The 11,793-nt window shown below is 41.8% G+C and overlaps 1 protein-coding gene and 1 non-coding gene across 2 annotated transcripts; one reads left to right on the top strand and one right to left on the bottom strand.

The window, feature by feature from the left end:
* On the top strand, positions 1-5,326 carry LOC113031948 (triosephosphate isomerase B-like). The gene is made up of 7 exons (XM_026184510.1): positions 1-167; positions 3,262-3,385; positions 4,073-4,157; positions 4,276-4,408; positions 4,627-4,712; positions 4,792-4,879; positions 4,957-5,326. The coding sequence occupies exons 1-7, from the start codon at positions 59-61 to the stop codon at positions 5,073-5,075; spliced, it is 744 nt and encodes a 247-aa protein (XP_026040295.1). The 5' UTR covers positions 1-58; the 3' UTR covers positions 5,076-5,326.
* Positions 5,327-11,256: 5,930 nt separating this feature from the next.
* LOC113032880 (U7 small nuclear RNA) lies at positions 11,257-11,312 on the bottom strand. Its single transcript, XR_003273952.1, has one exon. It is a non-coding gene; the product is annotated as a U7 small nuclear RNA (small nuclear RNA).
* Between the last annotated feature and the right edge of the window lie 481 nt (positions 11,313-11,793).

The raw sequence follows: 11,793 nt of genomic DNA, 5'->3' as shown, positions 1-11,793 counted from the left end.
CCCTGTTGGCTTTGTAGTGTTTTAATCCTCAGAAAAAAATCCACAAAGACCTGCAAACATGACCAGAAAATTCTTTGTTTGTGGAAACTGGAAGATGAACGGCAGCAAGAAAAGCATCGGGGAGCTCATCCAGACCCTGAACACTGCAAAGCTGGACCCCAATGTCGGTATGTGTCTTCTTTTTTTTTCTTTTTTTTTTCCATTCAACCCTTTATTTCATTTTTAAATGAAAATCACAGAAAACGTATTTGTCTTCTGATATTATTTCTCCATTTGAAGGTTCACCATTTAGACACTTGTTGCACTATTTTCAGTTAATTTAAGCTTTTCTCCTTGTATTCATGTCACAACTCCATGGTCAAAATTACTCTTTAGTTCAACGGGGAAAAAAATCACAGACACATTTAATGCCAGGAGCATCTGCAAAAGTTCAGGAGTACTTTGAGGTCATTTTAAACCTCATTAAAAATGTGAGGAAAGATGAGGAAAGCTCTGGAGAATTTTTCATCAGTCCAGCCAGCAGCTGTCTGCTGAGGAAACGCAAAGTACACTGAAGTCAGGCTGGTTGTTAAGGTGTTGCTCTTTCATGAGCAGACCACAAGTTTTTAAACAACAATGAATGAATCAGTTATTGAAACCAACAACTGATTCATTCGTTTTGCTCTTCAGAGTTCACTAAAAGTTTTTGTGCTATAAATATACTCACCTTTTAAAACTGGGTTATTTTTTCAAAGAAAAGTGTGTACTATCTTATCATTAACACAATACAAGGAAACAAAGATAAACTACTTATGGTTATTTATCAGATATTTGAAACAATTGATATCAAAGGCTACAAGGCTTTACGTGGAAATGATTTATTAAGCGTTAGTCCATGGGCGTTTCTCACGATGCATTCTTGTGAAATATCATTAGCTGCAACTTGAGTCAATGGCACAACACACCTCCACAAACATGTAACGGTCGATATTTCATCAATCCATTGTCAGCTGTTTCACCTTGCACAATTGTGGCCAGCTCTTCCCAGTGAGTGTATATTCGGAAGTTTTCAATCTGTACATACAGTTTTCTGCAGCATCTTGTAGGAAAACTTCCTTTAAGAAAAGCCGCTGAGAGGCTAAGTTGGGCTTTTTACTGTGACTCATTCAACAAAGTGGATTCTTCCTTAGATGGATGATGATTTTATTCAAACAAACAGGAAAGAAACCAAACATTTCATTCCAATCAGTCAGTGATGCATGAGTGATGAGAATAGGATCAACAGAAAATATCTGAGGACTACTCATCCTCTCTCTTTCCATGCCACCTGAGGCGTGACCAGGTAATTAAGGTGAAGCAATTACTGTTTGTTGAAGTTGCCCATAGTGACAAATGTGAGTCAAAACAATAACCAGAAATACATACTTTAGCTGCTACATACCTATAACAAGTTGTGTTTATGTGCTAAAAATAAGAAAAAATCCCTGTTTATTAAAACCAGTTCTGTGGTTCGATGTCACTAAGTCATCTACACGAGACATTTTGTGTAGCCTGAATTTAAAAGCTTTGCTTTAAATGAAAAAGTGTTTGTGTAAAAGCAGAAAAGGAAAAGCACTCACTTTTAATATTGTCGTGTGAAAAGCCGAAGACCAGAAATGAACTTTTTCAATAATACCACATCAAAGGTGGAAACTAATAACAATTTATAATGATAATGATGGAACAGCAAACTTCTAAACAAACATCTAAAAGCAAAGACTCCTGATCCAGTATGAAACCAGCCGCTGACAGTTTTGTTATGGTGTTATCACGTAACATCTAAAATAACATATCTGATTTTTTTCTATGTGAGATTGAAACCTGTCTGTGATCATCGTCAGTGTTTAGTTGCTCCAATGAAATGCAAATGGGATCCCTGTATCACAGCCTTTACTGAAACTTCTCACACTCACAAACTCACTTAAATTTGACTATTAACTGACTTGAATGAAATCTAAGATATGACAGTAGCGCGTGAAAAAAATCTTCCCAGACATTATCATCCATATTCATTATTCATGCCCTTGTTGACAGGTTTATGATCAAGGTCAACCATAGGGTCAGAAATAATGGCTATTATGCCAGTGTTGCAGTAAGAAGCAATTACTTGACATATATGACATAAAAACATGTTTCACTGCCAAAATAAAACTTAACCTGTATACATAGGTCAACACAAATGGGTCTATAGGTCAAATGCTTAACATAACAATTCCCACTTTACTTATAAAAGCACTTTCATTATATTCCAATGTTATAAGCCATTAAAAAACAACAATACATCCCAAAGCAAATGCACAGGCTTCAGTCCCTCTTCACTGTGTACAAGCCTATACTAATGGAGGGAAACTGATAAGAAGAGAAGTCAAGGTCTGGTATGGAGAAGGCACTTCCATGTCACAGGGATGCATGGTATATACTGACTGGTCAGTATTTAAAGACTTAAATGATTTAACTGAAGCAGTATACCCATGTTAAAAAATACTCCAATAAAAGTTGAAGTACAGAAGCAACTTTTTTAGTCAAGTAAAAGTGAAAAGGTACAGGCTCTGAAATGTACTCAAGTAGATTCAGTAGATTTCCTTAGTATGCACGCAGTGATCAGCTGACCTACAGGTCTTTGTGGATTTACACAACTGAATTCAACAAGATGTAAGCATACAAACTACCCAGCATTTTCATGCAACATTTGAATAACAGAGTGAGCATAGCTTAGTTTGTTTTGCAGGAATATCAACTATGTGATTAAAATTACGACATCGCATGAAAGCTTTAATTCTGCACTTTATCAAGTGCAACTGAACAATCCTTACCTTCTTCCTCTCCTATTCATCCGTCTTCCTAAATCTTTCTCCATCTCTGAGTGAAGTTAGCTCTCTCTCTTTTCTCTCCCTGTGAAATACAGCAGCTGGTCGTTTAGCAACACTGTGGGACGAACTGCACACAAACAGTTATTGCAGACCAACGTCAAGAGTGACGTCGTTTAGTTTAGTTTTTCTTCGGCTGCCTTTTCCTAATCAGATGTCAAGAGATGCAGCTTTATGTTGAGCCATCACAACCACATTACTAATGACCACTGTTTCTCTGAAGAACCAAAAGGAAGTGTCAAACTCCAGCTAGTTCACGGTCGTAAATATTGTAATATTTAGTTTTAATATTTACTGTGTTTGTGCCCTGATAAATAAATGGACTACATATCTGTAACCTAAGTATTGTGTTTTCTCTCTCTCTCTCTTTAAATAGAGGTGGTGTGTGCTGCTCCAGCCATCTATCTGGAACTAACAAGGTCCAAACTGGATCCCAAGTTCAGCGTGGCTGCTCAGAACTGCTACATAGTTCCCAGTGGTGGCTTCACTGGAGAGATCAGGTACACAGTGCACTTTATTCTGCTTAAGGGTTATTTGGTATCATGGTGCTAGCTATGGGTGCTAAAAGTCTGTATCCAAATTCTGGATCTTAGGAAAAGCAGAGCATCACAGCATGATGTTTCCTTTTATACATTTTAGCTCCATTTACACAAATATAATAACGGTAAATAAACTGGTTCTTATATAGTGCTCTTCTACGCTACCTGAGCACTAAAAGCACTTTATTCACCCACTCATGCAGCACTTTTTCTATGTGAGTGCTTTCTATCGAACATTCACACACATTCTGATTCATCAGAGAGAAACTTGGGCTTAATATCAGGGGTATTAGCAGATTGAAACACCAACCTTTCAATTAGTAGATGACCTGCTCTACCTACAGCCAACCAAGGTATGGGTTAGGACTTAAATACCTTGTGACTCACAATTCAACACTGTATGCATTTATATATGACCACGATGGTGACGGCTAACATGTTCAAATCCACTTCCAAGTGGGACTTTATCATGTTTTGCTCAATCTCTTATCCTTGAAACTCAACCTTGTGAAAATCACTATCCTCACAAAGTTAGGACAACCATCCATCACAGTCAAATACAACTAATGACTGGGTCATAATACTGTTTATCAATGAAAAAAAGAAAATAATCAGTTTATCTTCATGGGAATGCTTCTGGTCTTCCAGCCCTGCAATGATCAAGGACTGTGGTATGGACTGGGTGGTCCTGGGACACTCTACAAGGCGCCACATCTTTGGAGAGAGTAATGAGGTAACTACAGATAAATTTATCCTGTTCATTTAGTTTTTCACCTGCAAATGTAAAGAACTGAATTCCTCAAAACAAGTAAAACACACAAAACATGTTTCATTGCCTCCTGTGCTGTTAGTTCATTGGCCAGAAGGTAGCTCACGCTCAGGAGAACGATCTCGGTGTGATCGTCTGCATCGGAGAGACGCGGGAAGAGAAGGAGAAAGGCATCACAGATCAGGTCATCTTTGCTCAGATGAAAGCCATCGCAGGTATGCAGCTCCTCACACTGTCACTGGGTTTTTATGTGCACATGAGAGCTGGAATGTTGAATTGTTATAGGCAAGTTTTATCAATTTGGTTCACAATAAAATTCAAAATAAAATGTATTTTTATTGCCACCAAATCACAACAACGGTTGCCTAAAGGCACTTTATACTGTAATGTCAAGACCCTACAATAATATAAAGATCGCATGTCTCTTTAACAGACAACGTAAAGGACTGGAACAAGGTCGTGCTGGCCTATGAGGCTGGGTGGGCCATTGGCACTGGGAACGCTGCCTCTCCTCAACACGTAAATATTACAAATCACTGAATATTTAACATATTGTGTTTACCGTTTCTAACATAATGTCTCCTGTGTGATATATCAGGTGCAGCAGATTCATGCCAAAGTGAGGGAGTGGCTGAAGAACAACGTGTCTGAGGCGGTAGCCAACTCTGTAAGGATCATCTACGGAGGTCAGTGCTGTGCTGGGTAGCTGTTTTGCTTTGAGTCCCACGTTGATCTCTTCTCACACATCGCTTCTTCTTCTCAGGTTCAGTGAGAGGTGATACCTGCAGAGAACTTGCCGCCCAGAAGGACATTGATGGTTTCATTGTGGGCAAAGGCTCCCTGAAGCCAGAGTTCATTGACATCATCAACGCTAAGGCATAAAATGTGGACAACTGCAGTGTGATTGGATTAGAGTCCAACTCCATTCAGACGGTTCAGTTCTGCATCCCTCTCTCTCAGCACTTAGTCCTCTTTCCCTTTTTCATTTAAAGTATTTGTGATGATGACATTCCCTCCTTTTCCTTTATTATTTAAAAACATTTTTTATTTGATTATATATTTTGTCACAAAGACATGGGATAGGGGTGGAAAGCTGTAAGGAAACATAATAAATATAAATGATTTAAATACTATTTCAGTGTCTTGTCTCATTTTTAAATCCTTTCATAACAGTATTCATTTTAGTCTCAGACTGGTTCAGACTAGTTGCCTTGTACCTGACCATTTTCAGAGGAATGCTTTTTTTTATTTTTGAAGTTGAAGCTCAGATATAAAAACAGCAGCTAAGTCAAGGAAGGAACCAGTGTTACTGCTAATTTTATCAGCAGTCACATTGTCAATAAACACTACAGAGATATACATATATACACACATATATATATATACATATATGTGTGTATATATATATATATATATATATATACACATATATGTGTGTATATATATATATATATATATATGTGGAGAAGGATCGTTGAGTGCGAGAGGAACTGACCTGAAAAATGGGATCATGGCCAAGCTTGAAACCTGGATCCCCCGTAGCCGGTTACCAAGATTACGTGAAGTACCCTCAGAAGGTCTGCTAGATGATGTTAATGCAGCACTACAGGCAATACCTACAACCACGATTACCGACACTAACAAGCTGATCTACAATACGGCAGCAGTGATCAGTGAGATGCTTGGCTACAAGTTGAACAGCCACAAGGGGCAGTACCCTCCATGGAGAAGGAGGCTAGAGGGCAAGATCAAAGTAGCACGGAGGGAGGTTAGCCAACTAACGGAGTTGCAGAAAGGTGCGACAAATAAGGTGCCTAAGAAATACAGCAAGCTGTCCATACCTGAGGCCTTGGAAACTGCCAAGCAAAGACTCACAGCCTTGGCCAGCCGCTTGAGGAGGTACACCAGAGAGATAGAAGGCAGGAGAATAAACCAGCTGTTCTCCACAGAACCAGCAAAGGTGTACTCTCAGTGGCAAGGGAACAATAATAAGAGAACAGCACCACCAAGGCTGGAGACGGAGCAATACTGGAAGAGCATATGGGAGAAGGATGCAACCCATAACGGCAATGCTCAGTGGCTAGTGGATCTGAGGGCAGACCACAGCGACCTCCCTGAACAGGGTCCAGTAACCATCATAGTGGCAGATATCCAAGAAAGGGTCTCCAGTATGAAGAGTTGGACAGCACCAGGGCCCGACATGGTTCACGCCTACTGGCTGAAGAAGCTGACTGCACTCCACGAGCGTCTGGCAGCACAAATGAACCAGCTGCTAGTTAACGAGAGACACCCGGAATGGCTAACTGAAGGCCGGACGGTCCTGATCCCCAAGGACCCCAAGAAGGGACCGGTCCCTTCCAACTACCGACCAATAACCTGCCTCAGTACTACATGGAAGCTCCTGTCAGGCATCATATCGGCTAAGATGAACAGGCACATGGGTCAATACATGAGCGGGACACAGAAAGGAATTGGCAAGAATACCAGAGGCGCAAAACACCAGCTACTGGTAGACAGAACAGTCAGCCGAGACTGCAAGACCAGACTGACCAACCTGTGCACTGCCTGGATTGATTACAAGAAGGCCTATGACTCAATGCCCCACAGCTGGATACTGGAATGCCTAGAATTGTACAAGATCAATGGGACCCTAAGAGCCTTCATCAGGAACTCAATGGGGATGTGGCGTACAACACTAGAGGCCAACTCCAAGCCCATAGCACAAGTCACCATCAAGTGCGGGATCTACCAAGGAGATGCTCTGTCCCCACTGCTGTTCTGCATAGGCCTGAACCCCCTCAGTGAGATCATTAACAAGACTGGCTACGGATACCGACTACGGAACGGAGCAGTTGTCAGCCACCTCCTGTACATGGATGACATCAAGCTGTATGCCAAGAGTGAACGAGACATCGATTCACTGATCCACACTACCAGGCTATACAGCAATGACATTGGAATGTCGTTCGGACTGGAGAAGTGTAGTCGGATGGTAACAAAGAGAGGGAAGGTAGTCAGAACTGAGGGGATTGAACTACCAGAAGGCAACATTGCAGACATAGAGGACAGTTACAAGTACCTGGGGATCCCGCAGGCAAATGGGAACCATGAAGAGGCCGCTAGAAAGGCTGCAACCACCAAGTACCTGCAGAGGGTCAGGCAAGTCCTGAGGAGTCAGCTGAATGGTAAGAACAAGATCCGGGCCATCAACACGTACGCCCTGCCCGTGATCAGGCACCCTGCTGGGGTGATAGGCTGGCCAAAGGAGGAGATAGAAGCCACTGACATAAAGACAAGAAAGCTCCTGACCATGCATGGAGGGTTTCACCCCAAGTCCAGCACCCTGAGGCTGTACGCTAAGCGGAAGGAAGGGGGCCGGGGACTGGTGAGTGTCAGCACCACAGTCCAGGATGAGACAAGGAACATCCAAGAATACATTGGGAACATGGCCCCAACTGACCGAGTGCTCAGTGAATACCTCAGGCAGCAGAAACCCAAGAAAGAGGAGGGAGACGAGGAACCATCATGGAAGGACAGGCCCCTGCACGGTATGTACCACCGGCAGATAGAGGAGGTGGCTGATATCCAGAAATCCTACCAGTGGCTGGACAAAGCTGGACTGAAAGACAGCACAGAGGCACTAATCATGGCAGCACAAGAACAAGCTCTGAGTACAAGATCCATAGAGGCTGGGGTCTATCACACCAGGAAAGACCCCAGGTGCAGGCTGTGTAAAGATGCCCCAGAGACAATCCAGCACATAACAGCAGGGTGCAAGATGCTAGCAGGCAAGGCATACATGGAACGCCATAACCAAGTGGCCGGCATAGTGTACAGGAACATCTGTGCCGAGTATAACCTAGAAGTCCCGAGGTCAAAATGGGAGATGCCCCCAAGGGTGGTGGAGAATGACCGAGCTAAGATCCTGTGGGACTTCCAGATACAGACGGACAAAATGGTGGTGGCTAACCAACCGGACATAGTGGTGGTAGACAAACAGAAGAAGACGGCCGTAGTGATCGATGTAGCGGTTCCGAATGACAGCAATATCAGGAAGAAGGAACACGAGAAGCTGGAGAAATACCAAGGGCTCAGAGAAGAGCTCGAGAGGATGTGGAGGGTGAAGGTAACGGTGGTCCCCGTGGTAATCGGAGCACTAGGTGCCGTGACTCCCAAGCTAGGCGAGTGGCTCCAGCAGATCCCGGGAATAACATCGGAGATCTCTGTCCAGAAGAGCGCAGTCCTGGGAACAGCTAAGATACTGCGCAGGACCCTCAAGCTCCCAGGCCTCTGGTAGAGGACCCGAGCTTGAAGGATAAACCGCCCGCAGGGGCGTGCTGGGTGTTTTTTTTTTTTTATATATATATATATATATATATATATATATATATATATATATATATATATATATATATATATATACACATATATACACACACACTCATATATATCTCCTTAGGTGTTTATCATATAATCCAATGACTTGTACATGTGAAATGCAACAAAAGGAATAAGGCTAATCATAGTTTATCAGCACTCATGAGTGTTAGATAAGGTAAACATGCAGATTAGATGTTAAATGGGAACTATAGCACAGTTTGCAAAGATTTTACAGTGTACAAAACATGTAGGTGTGGAAGGAAATGAGTGCAGTTTATCGGTGAACAGGAAATCAGACTACTGCATGCACTGCAGTGAACCTGAATATGCAAAATGTATTGCTACAGTGTCAGGCTTGTTGCACTTTGGAATACAGACCTCGCTCAAACCGTGTTGGTTAACAAAAATATTAATAAAATAACACTTTTTATAAGTAAATGTGGATTCATCGGTAGGAAAGGGAATTATTAAGGAACTGAAGATTGCTTTTACTGTGGAAGGTCTTCTTGGAGACACGGTGTTCCAAACATATGGCCATATGGCACTCCAGTGCAGTAAGTGGTGGTGGTGGTGCACATAAACCAAGAAGAAGAAGAAGAAGGGGGCAGTTAAAGGTTAGGATGCCAACACTATACTGACACTAGTGATGGCCCGCTTGAAGCTGACGCTCCGGAGCGTGTGTCGAAAAAAAACAACACACTGGTTCAGAAGCACTGTGTCGAGGCTTGCTTCGTTTGGCAAAAGTCACGTGACCAGTGACGTCCGAAGCTTCATTACGCACGTAACTGCTTCGGTACCTGATTCAAACGGATATAAGGAAGTGAATCATCCACGGGATTCGTGGAGTGTGTTGATGGTGACAGATAGCGACGAGGTTATCATTCCACTGACAGATATGGAGCCAGCGAGGAAGAGAGGACGTTCTGGCGTGTGGGAATATTTTGAGTTGATTTTGCTCAATTCATTTTATCTGCCGAAGTGAAAAACTTGAAATGTCCAAAATCATGTTTTCATAATGTAAATATCATTACAGCATATGACTTTAGGAACACTTCCATGTGAATTAAAGCTAATGAAGACTACAAAAATGTATTTGACACTATACGTACATTACATTGCTACACAGTTTAGAAAATCATTTTGTTTATTGTTTTTAGGTGATAGTCTGCAGGACCCAGGAATACCTGCATATCTACCAACTTGCAGTGTGGTTCCTGCACTCCACAGCCTCTTCTGTTCCATGCAAGTGGATTTTCTCCAGGGCAGGAGAAACTATTTCTAAGAAAAGAAACAGACTCAGCCAGCGCACAGTAACACTAATCCTCTTTTTAAATGTAAATAACAAAAGGGCTACCTTACATTGATCATGTTTTTACTTTGCAAGTTCTTGATTAGGGGTGGGTTTTGATTATCGCTTTTCTGATTACAATCCATGCTAAATTGAATAAAGTGATATTGATTCATTAAAATCCCGTGTCGATTTGTAAATTAACGTTATTATGCCTGAAACGCCAGCATCTCAGGTTAAACCTCACAACATGTCGTCAAACACCATACAGCTAAAACAGTAACTGGGAGCAGGTTTACGGATTCTGCATACAAACGTGAACACAGAGCGCGGACCCGACACGTCAGAATCAGATTTTGGTGTGTCGTCGGGTCCGCGCTGTGTTTGCCTCTTTTTTTTTCGCTGGCTTCTGCAGCTGCAGGTTTCATAACTCTCTGTTTACATCTCTAATTAAGTCTCACATGTGTCAGCTTTCTTTTAATAGATACGAAATTATGGATATATACTGATACATGACCAGAATTGTAATATTTCTGACTGAGGCAAAACTTTCCAGATTCCAATCAAATTGAATCGGATCCTGTATCGAATCAAAATGATTCTACAAATCAGCTTCCTAAGCATTTTCCCTTTCCAGTTCACAATCAATCCCACCCCTAAGTCAAAAATATGTATAGGACAATTGGCCTAATCTAATATTTTGTATGAACCTGTCCAGCTGTCCAGTGATTAAACGACAAGTAGATGGAGGCAGGACTTCACAGCAGGGGCATACTCCATAATGTGCTGTGCATTCTCATATGTATATTATATATATTGCTCACTTATTGTATTTACCAACATCAAGGAGTTATGAGCAAAGAAAGGCCACACCATAGTGCATGTTTAAATAGGGAAAGTTTATTGATCAAAATGTATTACGCAAATACGCATTACATTTTTTTCAGCCCCCCCAATCGAGAAAACAAAACCAATTACATGTTCAAAGCAACGGAACGGTGGCCCAATATCAGAGAGAACTCCACTCTTGAGTGAGCACTGATAATTGAGCAGTCCGTTTTATTTTGCAGATTCAAGCTGCTCTTCAAAATTTTCACCACCAGATGTCACCGGAGAGGACTGTGTTGAAAAGCTTCGAGTAATGAACCGTTTTTCAATACAAGCTCCAGTGCTTCGGAAAGCTTCATTTGGCCATCACTAACTGACACAGTGACAAAATCATATTATTGTGTAACAGTTTTCCTGTTTCTTGATTCGATTTTCTTGATATAAGTTTAATTAAGATTTTAAAGCTGCCAAGCAGCCAGAAAAGAAAAAGACCACAAAGAAGATTCACGGATGTAAAGAGGGAGGACATACAGGAACAGCTTTGCTTTACACAGAGAAGGGGGGGGGGGGGGCTTCTCTTTATGAGAAACCTTCTAGACAACTTTCTAAGAGCTAAGAATCCTGTTCTCAACCTACCCATTGTAATCACTACAACACCAGGCACAGACACTGTTGTTATGGTGGTATAAAGCGCCACTGACTTCCACCAATCAAGAAGTAGTCACGCAGGGGGTGGGACTTGTATCACTATGGCCAATCAAACGACAGGCACAGATCACTTGTACACAAAAGTGATTTTCAACTTGCTGGCCAGAAGGACATTGATGGTTTCATTGTGGGAAAAGGCTCCCCGAAGCCAGTGTTTATCAGCATAATCAACGCCAAGGCCAATGCGAGCGGTTTAGAGTTCGAGTCCATTCAGATGGTCCAGTTCTTCATCCCCAGCTCTCAACACTTAGTCCTCTTCCCCTTTTTCATTCAAAATATTTGTGTGAAGATGTCATTCCCTTCTTCTCCTTTATTATTATTTTTATTTTATTTTTTTTACTTGGTTATATTTTGTCCCAAAGAAAAGGGACAGGAGTGGAAAGCTGTAAGGAAACA

Source organism: Astatotilapia calliptera, chromosome 11, assembly GCF_900246225.1.
Source record: "Astatotilapia calliptera chromosome 11, fAstCal1.2, whole genome shotgun sequence".
In the NCBI taxonomy this organism is placed as follows: Eukaryota; Metazoa; Chordata; class Actinopteri; order Cichliformes; family Cichlidae; genus Astatotilapia; species Astatotilapia calliptera.
The sequence above is the reverse complement of the archived record's forward strand: the minus strand, read 5'-3'. Positions and strand labels throughout refer to the sequence as shown.